Source organism: Cinclus cinclus, chromosome Z (assembly GCF_963662255.1).
Source record: "Cinclus cinclus chromosome Z, bCinCin1.1, whole genome shotgun sequence".
Taxonomy (NCBI): Eukaryota; Metazoa; Chordata; class Aves; order Passeriformes; family Cinclidae; genus Cinclus; species Cinclus cinclus.
Genome location: NC_085084.1, coordinates 15,327,445 through 15,343,907, shown reverse-complemented (window position 1 = coordinate 15,343,907; position 16,463 = coordinate 15,327,445). Strand labels below are relative to the sequence as shown.

General features: G+C 37.8%; 1 protein-coding gene across 1 annotated transcript in view; it reads left to right on the top strand.

Moving 5' to 3' along the window:
• The window catches only part of MAMDC2 (MAM domain containing 2), a 53,783-nt gene that overhangs the window by 34,525 nt on the left and 2,795 nt on the right, over positions 1 to 16,463 (top strand). Inside the window, exons 7-11 of the mRNA XM_062513530.1 lie at positions 936 to 1,029; positions 3,647 to 3,793; positions 4,677 to 4,942; positions 14,304 to 14,397; positions 16,089 to 16,241. Coding sequence (XP_062369514.1) covers positions 936 to 1,029; positions 3,647 to 3,793; positions 4,677 to 4,942; positions 14,304 to 14,397; positions 16,089 to 16,241 — 754 coding nt within the window. The remainder of the gene's footprint in view (positions 1 to 935; positions 1,030 to 3,646; positions 3,794 to 4,676; positions 4,943 to 14,303; positions 14,398 to 16,088; positions 16,242 to 16,463) is intronic.

The window sequence follows — 16,463 nt, the reverse complement described above, 5'->3', positions numbered from 1 at the left end:
TTGTAATCTAACACAGTAATTGTTTCAGATATAATTTAATAGAAATTTTATTAAACCTTAACACATAAATTATTTGGTTGTTTCAAGAGGGCCTTCCTCTTTGTTTCATCTAGCTAAAGGAGATTGCTCAGGATTCTTTCACTACATCTCCTAGTTTGCCTCCCACCCTCAGGCACAACATCACAGGCATTGCTTTCACTGAAAAGAATCTTGCTCTGAAAGCATTTGCCTTATTTCCTTGCTTTGTCCCTGGGGTTGGATTTCAAAGTTTTCCTGTATCTCAGAGCTTTGATACTTAAGAGAGATTTTAAGACACTTCCTTAAGAGTTATAGATGGTCCTCCACTTACTTGAGGAAATTATGTCCCCTGGGAATGACTAAATACAAGCACTGTTTGATCTTTTTGGTAAACAAAACACAGCAATAGCTTTTCTGGTTCTTAAATAAATTCTGTATAGGAAATCTTCCCTGACAGCTAATGCCAAGTCATGGGTTTTGATGTCCGAGGATGTTTACAGAAAATCATAAAATTTAGTATTTTAACAGCAGAGTAATGAACATGGGGGGGTTTTAGCTCTTGATCCAGACAGATTCTAGATAAAACTAGAATTCTAGTCAGTACAGACTGATGATTTTGAATAGTGTTTTTGTATAATACAATGGCAGAAGCATCTTTAAAAGTGGTGCTTCATAAAGCAGCAGAAGAGCTATGTTCCCTTTGGTGTTGCCTTGACCTTGAGTGAGCAGTGATCTACTGCCAAGGTCAGGCTCTGCTTTATATTTAATTATTAAATTAATAATTTAATTTGCCACACTGTATGACATGTGCTGGAGTCTGTATGGGACATCCAGTCAGAATTCTGTATTTCAAAGATATGTACCAAAATTAACCCTGAGTATATGGCAGATGAATAACAACTTATTACAATTTCTAGGTAATATTTGAAGTTGCTTTCAATAGCGCCAAGGGAGGTTATGTTGCCCTTGATGACATTTCGTTCTCTCCGGTTTACTGCAGCAATCAGACAGGTATGATGAGCTCTTACTGCTATTTACCTCCCTTGTTTTCCCCTCTGCCTTGATCCTCAGAACTGTCTGTCAGTATTTGCAATTTTGGTGCTGCTACCTTCTCAACTGATCAGCACCACTGGGGTCCTCTTCCTTCAGAAGACATAACAACAGATAACACTGGTGCCATTCATTTTTTTTCAGAAACCAATCCTTAATGCTTCCTTTCCAAAGACCTTGCCTCAGGGTTATGCAGCTGGAGTGCTGGACTGAATGCTGTATTTGTATCACTACGGGTTTTGAGAAATTACCACTTGCAGGCCTGTCACAGAAGAAGGTGGCTTTTCCCAGGTGTGATGGTATGAGGAAGAAAATGTCCTGGGCTTTTCATTAGTGCCAGTGTTGGCATTCTTCATGCCACATGCCCTGAGATGTTGTTCACAGCAAAAACAAGAGCCATGCCTCCCTGCCTTCACTCTTCCAGGAGGTATTACTCATGTCAAGCAGTGTGTTTCTGTCAGGTATTTGTTAGGTTTTCACAACTACAGACACCAGGTGGATCCCTGGGACCTCAGATGGAGAGGAACCTGGGACAAAGGACTGTCATTTGTGAATGCAGCCTCTTAAGTAGCTGGTTGCAGGGGTTTTACTCTAGCACTAAAGACTACTCAAAAGTACATTAGTGGTTTCCCACTGATGCCATCTATTCCTTTGGTCATAAGTATTAATTTTTTGGCTAATTCTTTAAAGGGATCAATGGAAAAGAGGCTGTTTTTTCCCCTTTTTTACCTCAGTGTATCTGCTAGCTCTGCCTCCACTGCTGAAGGAGGTAGATTCCAGATACATTAATCATTAATAATCCACACCTCCTGGCTGAGTAAATCCATTGTTTCATTATCTCCTCAGTACTTTTTTGGTATTTGCTTTATTTTGCAACAAAAATCCTAGGTTATGTTTGCAATTTTCAGGGGGTTGGAGCTGCTGCTTTTCTGTTTCTTCCATTTTAATTTTCAGACAACTTATATCTATTGAGAAATGGGATACATTTTATTGCATTTTCTGCCCCAATAAGTGAAGTTCAGATCTAATCTGAATGGTTTAGAATATGTTCTGAATATGATAGGTTCATTAGAACTCCACCTACTAACTTTGATTTTGAAGGTTGGTTGTGTGTTTGTTTTGGGGTTTTTTGTTTGAGAAATGAAAGTAAATTATTTGCTTTATACTTAGTTGAAATACAACATATACTGTTTGATCCTTCAGACTTACGAATTTTTGTCATCTTCAATTCTTCTAAGTAGAGATGTTAAAAAGCAAGGTCTCTCCATTCTCCTTGTATTTGGCCATAGCAATATATATATAACAGCACTAAGTTTTTTCTTTATTTTTTTTCTGGAAGTTTTGTTCAACAAAAGTCTTGATGTTAGCCAAATGGAGGAAAAGGTACCAGAGTACTAAACTTGCTCAGCAAAGGATGAATCAGAATATTAATTTAGTGCTACATGGTAGTGCTTCACCTGACTCTTTTTTAACTAGGGAAGCAGAGGTGGGAAGGTATGGCTGTAGGAAGAATAAGACACATAGGCAGGGCTTAGATTTGGCTATCTGAGGCTGAAAAGACCTCAGGCACCACTCCAAAGCCAACAGTTTTCTTCTACTAAAGCTGACTGCCTGTGTACCTGCCCCTGCTGGAAAAGTTCTCTGAGTCTCCATGCAGAAGGGTAATGTGTGCTGCTGCAGAGTGACGTACACAATGTCCTATGTCTGGGCTCCTGGCAAAGCCAAAATTTGCATGATAGCTTTGGGTTGTGCCCCTCCATCCCCAAGCACCTTCTATAAGGGGATGGTGAGACCTTTTAAGAAGTAGAAATGTTTTACTTATAAGCATGCCTTATGCAGGAGGGTCACATTTTTTTCAGACTAAAGCAAGTCCTGATCCATGAATTCCATACTGCAGGTTGAGAGAGAGACATCAGCAGGGCTGGGGGTCTTAGGTTTGCTTCTAATCAACTTTATTATAAACAGTTCAGCTTTCATCACTGCAGTGTTAGCACTATGTGAGGCAAGATCCAGAGGAAAGTAGCCATGAGGTGGTACAAGAACTAAAAACAATTTTGCTTACCTACTTACACCATGCATGTGCACACACAATACACATAACTATAAAAAGTATTTCTAAGAATTTTAGAAAAGATTTTTTTTCTAAGATTTTTAGAAAAACACTAAATATTAATGTTCAGTGTGCACACAGACACACTCATTTTATCCTAAAATGAGGATTCATCCTTGAATGATGAAGCAGATGAAAACAAATGGTCTGAATATCTTTATGAATATCCTGAAGTAAGAACCTGGTCTTAATATCTGTAGCTTATTTGTGTTTTGGGGGGGCTATGAAGCAGGTTTTCTTCTGGCTCCAGCAAATAATATAAGAATATAAGACCAACTTAGAATAGAAATTTGATAGTTTGATTTCATCATGGCTATGCCCTCTATATGTGTAACATCTTTGCACATGCTTATCTTCTGTAAAGAAAAGCAAGATGTACCAAAGTATGCATTGGCATCCTTCTGCATCAAATACCTGTGCTTATCACACTGTACTCGTCCTAATAGAGCATATGCATCTGTCTTTCAGGAACTCCTTTCAATCCTGCCAATGCAGGCTGCAATTTTGAGGAAGATCTGTGTAATTTTTACCAAGATCACAAAGATGGCCCAGGATGGAGCAGAGTAAAAGTGAAGCGCAATGTGTATAGAGCAGGAGATCATACTACTGGATTTGGTGAATCAAAAATGATTTTTCCAAGAAGAGTCAAACTATATATAAATGTTATATAAAAGGTTATATAAAGGTTAACCTATTGTATCATTGTTCATTCTGTTAAATAATATCATGGGCACAATGGTTAGTTTGCCTCACTTCAACTCTCTGCCATTAAAAATCAGTGTTCACAGCTTGGTCTTGTGTGGAACTCCGGCTGTGCTTCCCCATGTGTAGAGGAGGAAGGTCACCTACTGAATAGTCAGGCAGGGCTGCAAATCTGATAATCTTCACTATACTGCTCTGTAGTTGCTGGAGGGATGAATCCACAGAAATATGAAAGTATATGTAATAATAGGTTAATGCATTGGTTTTAGAGAGGAAAAGTGGCCTTTTAGCTCATCTAGGCTTGGGATAGTTGGTGTTTCTAAGGGAAAACAGAAATATTGTGTAGTGAAACCACATGGTGAAGGGACTGTTACTAAGTTCTGAAATTCAGACATCTCTCTGTGTAGAGTATTCATAATTATTAATCATATGCACTACTGTCTCAGCTCCTTATACCTGGTGCAGGGCCTTGTGCCCCACCCTCCATTCTTTTGTCTCACAGTGGTAACCCTGAAAAGGCCAGTTTTCCAGTGAGGCCAGCAGGCCAGGGAATTTTTCAGGATAAATTTGATAAGTGCTTATTTCTTGTAACTTAGCCATACACCAGTTTAGCTAGAAGCAGACAGGATGCTTTTGGAAAAAAATGGTTATTTCCTGTCAGAGTGTCATAATCTACTTCTTGCCAGTTGGAACTGTTTTTATAACCCGTAAGTCTGATACAGCAACAGAAGCTGCTTTAGCAGCAAATCAGCTGTGCTAATAGCATATTAAATACAGTAATTATGCTGTCTTGCAGGTTATTACTTGTTGGCAAACACAAAGTTTACATCACAGCCTGGGTACATTGGACGTCTGTATGGCCCGACCCTGCCAGGAAACTTGCAGTTCTGTCTCCGTTTTTATTATGCCTTATATGGGTTTTTCAAGATGAGTGGCACTCTTGCAGTTTATATCTTTGAGGAGAATCATGTCGTTCAAGAGAAAATCTGGTCTGTCTTGGACTCTCCAAAGGGAGTTTGGACTCAAGCTGAAATCTCCTTCAAAAAGCCCATGCCTTGCAAGGTAAGAGCCAACCCTTCAAATTTGCCAAATTTGGAGAGATCTTCCTTGCCTTCTCAGAGTCCTTTGTTATACAGGGATTGATCCTAAGTGAACTATACCTTCAAAGGGAATTAGTGGGAGATTATACCAGAGGAGTTCTAACAAAAGCCAGTTGTGTCTTGGTTTCTCAGCATGCTCCACATGATCTCATTTTTGTTTGCTTTTTTCCTATGTGAGTCATATCATTGTCATACTCGATTACAGATTTTAATTAATATAAAAAGTACTGGTAAATTCAGGTCAAAACTGGGAACTGATTCTACTTCCCTAAATTCAACTGCTGGGTTACAATATGAAATCAGAAGTCAGTATAAACAAGAGCAATGGACTTGAGAATTTGCAGTGTCTCGTTGGAGAGGTCATTACATTATGTCAGCAAGTTAATAACACATTGGTACTTGACGTCACCTCCTGAGTAAGTCCTTAAGCCATTGTAATTCCTCATCTCCACTCTTGTTACAAAGACTGACTTTTACACAGATTTCTGTAAGTGCTACTTCTGCAGTTGTCCTGATTTCTTTAACAGGGGGCACTTTGCTATCAGTGAGTTGTCTAAGGGGGACCAGATGGATCAACAACATGTTAACCAGAGTGTGACAATATAATGCATATATGAATGGAAGCTTCTATTACAACTCTAAGTATTTCTAAATTAAAGACAAACATCTCAAATATTTTTTCCACTACAAATCAGTTTTTGAAATAACACTAGTTACTGACCATGAAAGGTCTCCAAAAAACAGCTGGCTGCCAAACAGTGTTGACAGGCAAATTTACGTTTAAAATTTCAGTCCGAGTTACTGGGTAGTGTTTTCTGTCAGATACTTGGTACCTTAAAGTTTCTCAGAGTTTCTCATATTCATCCCAAGATATTGGCAGAGAAGTTAAAATGGCAAGCTTATAATTTACTTTTGTCATCTCCTGTCTAGGTATTTCTTTATTACTTCTGGAAAGGTTTAGTAGCTTATGTACCATAATCAACTGCATGAGTAGTGATGACATCTGAGCATGACTGTTAAAACTGATTGAAAGTCTTGGATGCGGCAGACTTTTTAGCATCAGACATTTACATGGAAAATCTTTTCCAGCATGAATTTGTGAAGAACAATTTTTGTTTTTCTAGAAGTCAGGATATGTAAAACAGTTGTAAAGAAGTTTGCCTCACTGTTTCTGAGCCTGAAGATGTGTAGGAGAGGGAGAAACACCATGCTCTGCAGCATGGTTTATTGGCCTCTGGAAAGTCTCAAAAAACTTCTCCGGATGCCTTAGGTCTTGTGCAAGTGGTCCTTCCAATGGAAACAAGTTGCAAAATGTTTCTGTTGAGGAGGCATTCCTCAAATATCACAAAATGTGAGATTTATTGGGCTTTACAGAAGTCAGCGTGTGTTCAGCAAACCATAACCCAGGCACCCCTTAGCTAAATAACTATGTATTTGGCTAGGGGTTCAGTTTATAAGGTTTTCCTTAGACAAACAGAAGAAAATGGGTGAAGTTCTGAAACATATTAATATGGAAAAGTACATCAAGGTATGTTTACAGATGGGAAGGTAGCATAAAAAAGACAGATAATGCCAAAGTTTAAGCATGTCTGCTTAAGGCAGAGGGTGAAAACCTGGTGTAGTTACAGGCTGTCTACTCATAATATTCAGAAGTAGGCTCGAATGAAATTGGTGAACTTGATTCTGGCTTTTCCTTGCAGTCTCATTTCCAGCTCTTCAACCTCAGTACTTTAAAATAAGTCTTTCCATGCTTTATTTTGTTTGCTTCTTCTTTTCCAAGCCAGAAGGAAAAGAAGTATTGCTGTGTGGCACTGTGTAAACACTCAGGTTAGTTATCTGTGAAGATGTGTCTGCCTAGCACACAGTGAAATAGCTGGCAAAACCCACTCATTTCAAGGTAGGGCGGCTGTGGAGGTGCACCAGAGCATGTTTTGGCTGGTGGAAAGGAGTGGTGGGAACCAGCAAGCAAGGGATTACACTTCAGATTCTGAAGGGAGACAGTGCTGAGAAACATGACAGTAGGTTGACCTTTCTTGTCCTGCCACCTGTCCTTGTGTCTCTTGCATCCTCACTCAGGCATCTTTATTTTATCTAACCTGTCCCACAGGCAATGAACCAATCCTCTACCCCCAACCCAGTCCTCATCTCACTCTCAGCTTTGGACAATCCAACTTTTTTTTCCCCTGTAATATTATTCATGTTCTATTCTGTTTGCACTGCTTGTCCCATTTCTTAAAAATTTTAGTTTCTCAAAAACTAATGACTTGACAGAAAATATAGAACTGGCATAAAGACCAGACTCTTGACAATTCTCTGCTCCTATGCCAAAGCCTAGGAGTGTTCAAGCTTTTCACAGATTGTTTTGTTGTTGTTTAATAGGGACAAAATAAACCCTTTTTCCTAGCCTTGTTCTTGGAAATGATGGAACTGTTTTGGACTAAATCTTCAAAAACAAGGCTGTAGCAAGGATCTAGCATAGAAAAATCTGAGCTGAAATCACTGTGTCTTGGCAAAGTTACAGGCAAGTGAAAAACAGTCTTTTAGTGGAGAGAGGTGTTATCAAAATAAGATAGGGCTGCCACCTTTCCTCTAATACAGATGTAGTAACTAATGTGCCCATTTTGTTGTTTTCTGAGATGTATCATATGTAGACTTGGATGGTAAGAAGTTGTAGGCATGCACAGTAGTTTGGTTGAGCACTTTTTGGTTACCAGAAGTGACTTTTGGATTGGGTCAGCCCCTGTGGAAACAGTAAACAGTCTCCTGGCAATCCTTAAGAGCTGGTCAAGTCAGCGACAGTTATGTGTCCTGAATGTCAAAATGATTGTTCAGCCAGCAAACAATTGCTCTAAAATAATCCATTACCCACATGCTTCATCTTTCTTCTATTATGAATACTACTCCCAAAGCTTTAAAAATTATATAAAATCCATCTCATACATTTTCGTTTTGATAGCATATTCATTTGCATCAGGACAATAAAAATATACAGTTTTTCATTGCTTGGTTTCTGTTATGGTTTTTGCAAGTTCTTTTTGAATTAGGTAACTTCAGTCTGGCACAAGCTGATGACTTAACTTCTGTGAGCAGGAAATGTGAAGTTGGCCAGCTGGCTTTAATATGACACCTTGAAAATAAAATGTTTTAAAGACAAGGCAGGTATGATCCAGCTAAGCAAGTCATAAATGCCTATACCTACATATATACATACACAAATATAGGTGATTATATTTATATTTATATTTATATTTATATTTATATTTATTTATATTTATATTCATATTTATATTTATATTTATATTTATATTTATATTTATATTTATATTTATATTTATATTTATATTTATATTTATGTGTGTATGCACACACATACTGCAAATACATATGCTGATAATGCTAGTGAGAAGGTGGGAAATTTAAAATCCTGATTTTCTAATTTGTATTAGGAGCACTGTCTCTCCTAGTTGGTGTGAGTACCTATGATCCTATATACATGCAGTACATATTGATTTATACTGTACCCAATCAGTAAGAGTGGGAAGAAAGAAATGAAAAAAAAATTCTAATGTTTTTTGAAATCACTTAAATCCTTCATGGTTTATTGTATAAACCTCTGGAAGGGCAGCATGAAAACCTAATATGAAATATGTTGATTATTTTCAGTTGATTGAATATACTGAAATTGATCTGCCATGCCAATACATGTTAGAAAAATGTAAGAGCTAACTGAAAGAAAGTTTCACATACCATTTGCATCCTTGAGAAGCTCACATGAACTGTGAAGCAAGAATCTACATTTTAGTACTGTGTGTGTGTGTGTGCATGTCTATGTGGGTAATGGAAAAATACTTCTTCTATGCAACTTCAAAACCAAGTTCAAATACCTAGATTAAAATGAACATTTGAGTTCAATTGGGTCTGCTTTTATCAATTCTGCTCATTCCTGTTCGATTTGGGTTACCATTCTGAAACTCAGATTTTAAAAGCAAACATCTTGTGTTCTTTATCCATCATGCAAGCTTTTGCAATGTTATGTGCTAAAGTAGTGCTTGAACCTCCCAAAGAGTTGAAAATCAATCTTCAGAAAGGTAATTGGCATAACAGTCTATCCTACTTTCATCAGAGTAGCTCTGGCTGCATTTTTGGGTTTTCATTCCTTAAGTATTCTTTTATTACCCTTTGATTTTTTTTTCCTCATTTTCTTTACTTGAGTTCATCTGCTTGCTTTCACTCACCCTTCATAACTAATTTTAGTTGCAATTGTGAGAAAGGATAATCAAGTGACTCAGTGTTGCATTGAATATTTACATGTTTGAAAACAAAGAGAGGACTTTCTCAGAACAACACTGAGAAACTGCTGCTGTGGAGGCCAATAGTATACATACATTTTAAAAAGGATTTTAAATAATCTTGGAAAATAGGCCTCTCAGTGACTGTAAACACAGTGGTTCTGTTGTGACCTCCAGTTGAGCAAATTCTTCAGCTTTTTTTTTGGGTTGGACATAACATGAAAAGCTTTAGTGCTGGTTTGTTTCTTTTGCTGTTTTTCCTAAATATCCCTGCTGCCTTCCTAGTAATTTATGTGAGTGTCTTTGGACCTTTCTTCTCATATCATCACCGTGGTGATGCTCAATGTTAAATTATTCTAGCATTTATTTCTCTTTTCTGGCAAGAAATCTGTGTTTCCTGCTTGTCCACCAAAGTCATAGGTAAATGATTAAATTAATCTTGGATAAACAATGAAATACTAGATTCCTGTGATCAAGTCACTAGTATGAAAAACACAGTTCTCCAGTCAGGGCAAACATCCTCATCTTCACCTCCTCCTCCTCCTTTGAAAAACTCACACTTGTGTCAGATAAAAGAGCTTTTTGGTACTGTTCCAACAAAACCTTTATCAGTCTTCCCAGAATAAAGCAGGCACCCTCAAGAGGTTGGAATAAGCTGCAGTTTTATAGAACAGTCCCTCTGTCATTCCTTTCCTTACCTTTAAAATAAGAAACTTCTTGAAGAACACCAGAAATGCCTGTCTAAAATAAGAATGGTAGAGTTTGTAAACAGTAGGATAGCGCTGCGAAGTGTGAACCTCAGTTCCGGTGGTGCTTGATACATGGTTATGGAAACAGCATACTGGAAACTGAAAAAGTTACTCAGGTTATGAAGAAGCCCCTAAGTGGCTTGCATCTTCACAGTAGCTAAGCAAGGTAATATGTTGCATGAAATGTTATGTATCTCCTTTTGGTGTCTCTGATCCTTAACAGACAGGAAGCTGTTTGACTGGAATGAGGACAGAGCCCTTGCAGTAGATTTGTGAAAATCTGGGAGGGTGGTGGGGGACAGATGAGAATATTGGTGTCCTGTATGTATTTGTGTGCAGGCAGTATTCTCTACCAGGTTGTGCAATCCAGCAAGAAGAGATCTAGGATAAACACGTGGCACTAGGTTATTCTGTCAGCTTTATGTTTCCCTTTCATTGTTTGTTTCTGCCCTTGGACAGGAAAGGTTTCCAAAATCTTTTCAACTGTCACAAGCTTATTACCAATGTTATCCATTTATGTAGAAGCTTTTATATTAAATTATTTTTCCCACAGCAATTCATTGTATTTACATGGCAAGAATTTGAAAACTTGTCTGGTGAGTGCCATTTGAAATCAATTTAAGTCACAGAAGCTTGCAGATATTCAAATTTTGGCTTAACAGCTTACTTGAGTTCTTGATAAATGAGTTTTTTTTTAATGTTTAAGACAAAGAAATACAAGGCACTTAAAATCTAGTTTCATTAAGCTAGCTATGAGTAATTTGGTCTACACTTAAAACATCTGTATTGAACAGCCCTGAGACAGTCAGAATGGTTTTCCCATCCTCTGTGTGGTCAGTCCTTGGCTTACATGCTTATAGGACTGTTTATTTGCATAACTGACTGAAAAGTCAGGCTCCCTATCTTGTGAAACATCTTGACTGCTTCTTCATGTCAGGTCACACTTTTGTTTCTAGTATTCAAATTATTTTTTGATTTCATAATACTGGGGTTTGTGTCACTGTGAGGAAGTTACAACAGTAGCTTCTCAGAAAAAAAACCCCAACACCTCAGACTCTACTATAATATCTTTCTTCTTTAGGAAATTTAACTTCAAATGTGTCTAAGCAACAGACCGAGTATGTCATTTAAACCTAGGAATATTCATTAGGATGGAATAAGATAAATTACCTAGCTACAGAGGCATAGCTCTCTTTAAGTTTCCAGATTGGCCTGTTTTTATGTTTTTCTTCTGTTTGGCCGATCTGGCTCTCTAACTGAACAAGATGTATATGCTATGGGATAAACAAGGAGGAAAGAAAATACACAGAACATATAGGGATCCAATGGAACCTTCTCTCCTTTTCTCCTCTTCTCAGTCCAGCTCCCTCCAAACCTCCTATAGCAAGCTTCCCCATTTGTTCCTCCTTACACTGGAGGTACCTTGCTGCATGTCCTATTTCTTCTCCTCTAAAAGCAGATTAACTTCATATGCATGTGAGTTTTAACTCACATTCTGCTTGCAGAGTCGCCAAGTGCTAAGGATGAGAAGTCCCTTCTACCTCACCCAGTATCTGCAGCATAACCCACCACGATGTCTTAACCAGCTTCCATAAGCTGGGGCAATGGTTTTGAAGGAAACTGATACCTGCCCTAGCTGTGTCTTGTTATTGGAACAAAAAGAGACATATGAGAGATATGTTTTATTTTTCAGTAACACAGGCAACAACTGCCTGCATTGGATAATGTTTTAATTTAGCCTCCAAAATAGCACGCAAGTCCAAGAATATATGTTACCTAGTTTAAAACAATCAGTATGTTGTTCATCTGCCATGGTCTACAACGAAAATAGCTGAGCACAAAGAATCCCCTATTCTCTTCCCCAAGGCATGAGATAAAGTCATAAAATTTTATTTTGGAAAAATTGACTTGGCAGATATTTTAATTCAAAACAAGAACAAATGCAAACCTTGAGATTAGTTCTATTGAGACTGTAGGAAGGATTCAGAGATCTTACTCAGTGTGAAAGTGAGTAGTTGAGTAAAGTTAGGTAGGTAAAGTTCAAATACTCAAATATTTTACTTTATGACAAAAAAAGGGTATTTTAAACAGAAGAAGAGTGAATAAATTTTACCTGTGAATAAAAATGTTCTAGTACATTGCCTAAAACTCAATTAAGAATTTACCAACAAAGTATATTGAGGGAACTCTAGCCATTTCAGTACTTTTGCATGGCCAATACTGAAAACTCTGCACCCCAGTAGAAGACTCTGTAATTTCAGGCCTGTAAAATTATGAAGTCTGCTCATTGGCGGTGTGTCCCTGAGCACCACAAAAATCAAGTAGAAAATTAGTGAAGCCTAAGATACAGATGGCAAAGCTCAACAAGTTTACCAGTGTCACTGAATTAGATCAATCCTTTGGTTGTACAAAGATTACTGTTTCAATGGCCTTTGAGAGACCATGGTTATTGTTGTGATGCTTTTGAAATGGAGGGGTCTCTGCAGGATCCAGTGGGTAGTTACCTCCCTTACATGGAACAAATTACAGCAATCTAGGAATTAAGAACTTAATCCTGCTCCCAGTGATGTCAATACTAAAGCATTGCTCAAAACATGACTTCACAGTATGGAAATGTTTCACAAATGGGGACTGACTTCACCCTTACATATGTGGTTTTCTGAAGATTCATGGCTTTAGGGCTATGATACATCTTTAGTTCACTACAAATATTCACCAGAATGCATTTATTAAAATTCTGGTGAATAATGTTCACCTGATGTCAGTATCTTATTTTACACTTATTTTAGCTTGTTTTATAATTTTTTTCAAGAGATGCTGCCATTTTTAAAGGATTGCTCCCTGTCCTGTGTCTTGACAATGAACGTACAAAGTATGAAACAATTTTTGTCCTGTAAACCTTGAGGCTAAGATACAGTTCTACAGTGGGAAGGAAAAGAAAAGGTATGGGGTGTAGGCCACTGTACACTGAGCAGTTTTGCATTCTGTGCAGGGGCACTCCTTAACCACATATCAGTAGCAGGTTACAAGGCAGATAAGCAATAATAACCAGGATTGGTAGCACTGAATGGAAGAGTTTCAAAATTTACTCCACCCTCGGCAGCATAATGCATACATGCTTCAAAGTTTATTTATGGTGTAGTTATGCTCTTTTATAAGCAGATGAGTTAATAAATACTACATAGTAAAACAAACTGGCAAAATACAATGTAGGTACCATATTGAAGGTGTTACCAAGCCCAATAGAAGATAACATACTATATAATGCTCTAAAAACTTTTAAAAGCTTTTTTGCATCCACAGGAAACGTCAGTCAGAATTTAATCTCAAATATGTAACTGAGGTGTTGCCCAGAAGATTAAACAGTTAGAAGTGACACTAATCCATCTGCAATCACTAGCACAGACATCACACAAAGGAATTGTTTTGAAAAGTTCCTCCCAAATTATGGTTATAACCTCAGTGCTCTGACAGATGGTTTGGAGTAGTTAGGCCAAGAAAACCACCAGCAGTCTTTTCAAAAAATAAATCCTAATGTGTCTTCTGTAATTCAAAGAGATATATGTCAACCTTGGCAGAAGGGCAACTGAGAGTCTTACAGTTTCTTTACACTTTATTTTATTCTCTCATGAGTGACTTGTATTTTCCATGGCAGAATTAATGTTTACTCAAATCAATGATCTTGGATGTTTTTATTAATCTTCACAAACTCGGATGAACACTGTGAATTATGCATAACATTTCAAGTCTCCTGCTGTATAATATCATGGCACTGAGTCATTTATGAATAATATCGTTTAGTGCAGTAATATCAGTTAATATCTATTATTCTTTCCTTTTTGCCACAACCACTCTTGCCCATCACTCCGCATTACTCTTTCAAATTTATTTTTCTATGGATAAAACCCCCTGGTTTTCAGGATAAGATAGCTGAGGATATTTGAGATGTTCCATGTTGGGTGCTGGGCAAGAAAAACCCACGACAACCTCAATGAGTCGTGTTTTCTCACAGACAAAAAAATACTCTAGTAAAATGAGAATTACATACAGATGTACATAATTTGCCTTCAAAAGTGAGAAAATATTTTCTGTTGATTGAAAACATACATTTAGTCCCCACTGGAATTGACATTTCAGTCATTGGCAGAATGTGCCAAGACAAAGTGGATCCATTATTCCTGTTATGTAGATTTCAAAATTAATTGTGCATTTGGGAAAAACACTAACATTTCAGACTCTTAACAGTGCCAGGTTTTGTACTTGAAACTTTCTTCCTGTATCACAGGTTGTCTTTGTCAGCTGGTGTAAAAGCTTCTGGGACTGTGGACTTGTGGCGCTGGATGATGTTTCATTGAGCTTGGGAACCTGCCAGGCTGCTGGTAAGACCATGTGTATTTGTCATCCAACAGCTGCTATCTTTTTGAGGAAGAGCTCATGATACACATTCATTTTCCAAGCCTCTCTGCCTTCACCTTGTTGCGGTTTCTTCTCTTTTATCTTTTTCTAATAAGAATTGCATAAAGCCTATTTTTGCAAAGTAGCAAGCCTCCAGCAAGGACCAGTTTTTGCTCACAAGGATACTGGCTAACTTCTAATAAATTTCAGTGACTCCAGAGCAGTTGTATATAGGTGAATGGTCCTTTGAGGGTATTAAAATAAATCTACAGTTCAACTGAGTGAAAAGTAGTTTTCAAATGGTCTTTAAGAAGCTAGGAATGGACCCCAGAGCAGTATTTTTCAAAACACAGCATTATTTTTTTTAGATGAGAAAGAAGTACAATTGTGCAAGGCCAATATACAGCCTCACCTGAGCTGCAGTTCTTTGATGAAGGCAGAGAAGAGTCCAAGACTCCCTCTGTAGTGGGAAGAACTGGATGGTTTCAGGAAAACTTTACCCTCTGACATACACAGTCTAACCTCTCTGAACTCACCAAATTTCCTCTTCTGTGGCTTTGTGAAGTTTGACAATACAACGATTGTATCCTAGTTTAAAAAAAAATTCCCATGAGGCAGCCACAATCTACAATCCCATTCTTCTTTGGAATAAAGCCATGCCTTTTCAGTGGTCCTAACAGCTTTTTCTTGACCTTTTTTTGATTGGATTTCATGCATTCAGGCCTACAAAACAGAGAGAAGTCACATGTACAAAACAAGATGCCATTTTTCTAAACTATTTCCAACAGTTGTCTGTTTTGCCTCACTGTAATTTGTAAGTAATTGGAAAAGGAACCAAAGGTGCAGAACTGGTATCTGGGTGTATAGTCATGCCATGGCTTGTCTCTGATGGCAGCAAAACAAATGCCTGAAAAATGCCCCAGAGGTATCAAGGCTTCCTCCTCTTCAAAATGTGGAGGCAGCTCAAAATGTTTACTGCTGAATGACAAATTCAGATTACCTGACAGAAGCTTCCTGGCATGCACATGAATTATACCACCTCTTCTGTGATCTAACAGGATTGAAATAATTAAAATACTCTCATAATTACAGTTCTGTGGTCTGTTGTAGGCTGCAGTAGAATCTGGTGCCAAAGGAACAGAGGGGAGTTAAATGTGGCATTGATTTCAGTTCACAGAAACTCCAGTCTTTGACAAGGCTCATTCATTATGCATGCTATGCACATGCTGGGACTTATTAACCTTCTTGGGGTGCCAAAGCAGTGAAAATTACACTGGTAATTCTATAACAGAATTATATGTCATAGAATTATAGAATTGCTAAGGTTAGAAATGACCTCTAGAGATCACTGAATACAACCATTTAAACCAGAACACCTCATAAGATCATCTAGTCCAAAGCACTGTTGTGAAGACTAATAAACTGTTTTAAAGAATCCTAGGACTAATGAATTCTAGTCACTGAGCCAGACTAGGGCACAGATTTTCCCAAAGATGTGAAGAAAATTAAATTACATTTTATATGACAGTTTGAAGACAGCTTTGTATAAGCTTGTGACTATTGTAAGAATTGCCAGGTAGCTGCAATTGATATCAGCAGGTGAGGAAATGCAATACTTGTGTAATCTCTCCATATATCAGTCTAATGTATTTGATGTTTTAAACTCTCCTTACAGAGTTGTTGCTGCCCAGTCCTGGAGAATGCACTTTTGAAAAAGATGAGTGTGTGTTTACCCAGAAGAAAAGAGGTCGTGGGAGCTGGCACAGGAAGAGGGGTCCAACTCCCACTTCTTACACTGGACCAAGAGGAGACCACACTACTGGGGTAGGTGAGTTAAGCTCCACATTGAACTTTCAGAACAGAGACTGACAGTTAATAAAAAAAACAATTAACCATTTTAAATTATAACTCAGCAGATAGAGCAAGTTTTTACTCTTCTATTCAGAAAAGTTACTAATCAAATGAAGTAAGCACATTCTGCAGGGACTCATGGGTGGTTTTGAGAATATGATGTTTAATGTCAATTATCTGCAGGCAATGTGGATAATTT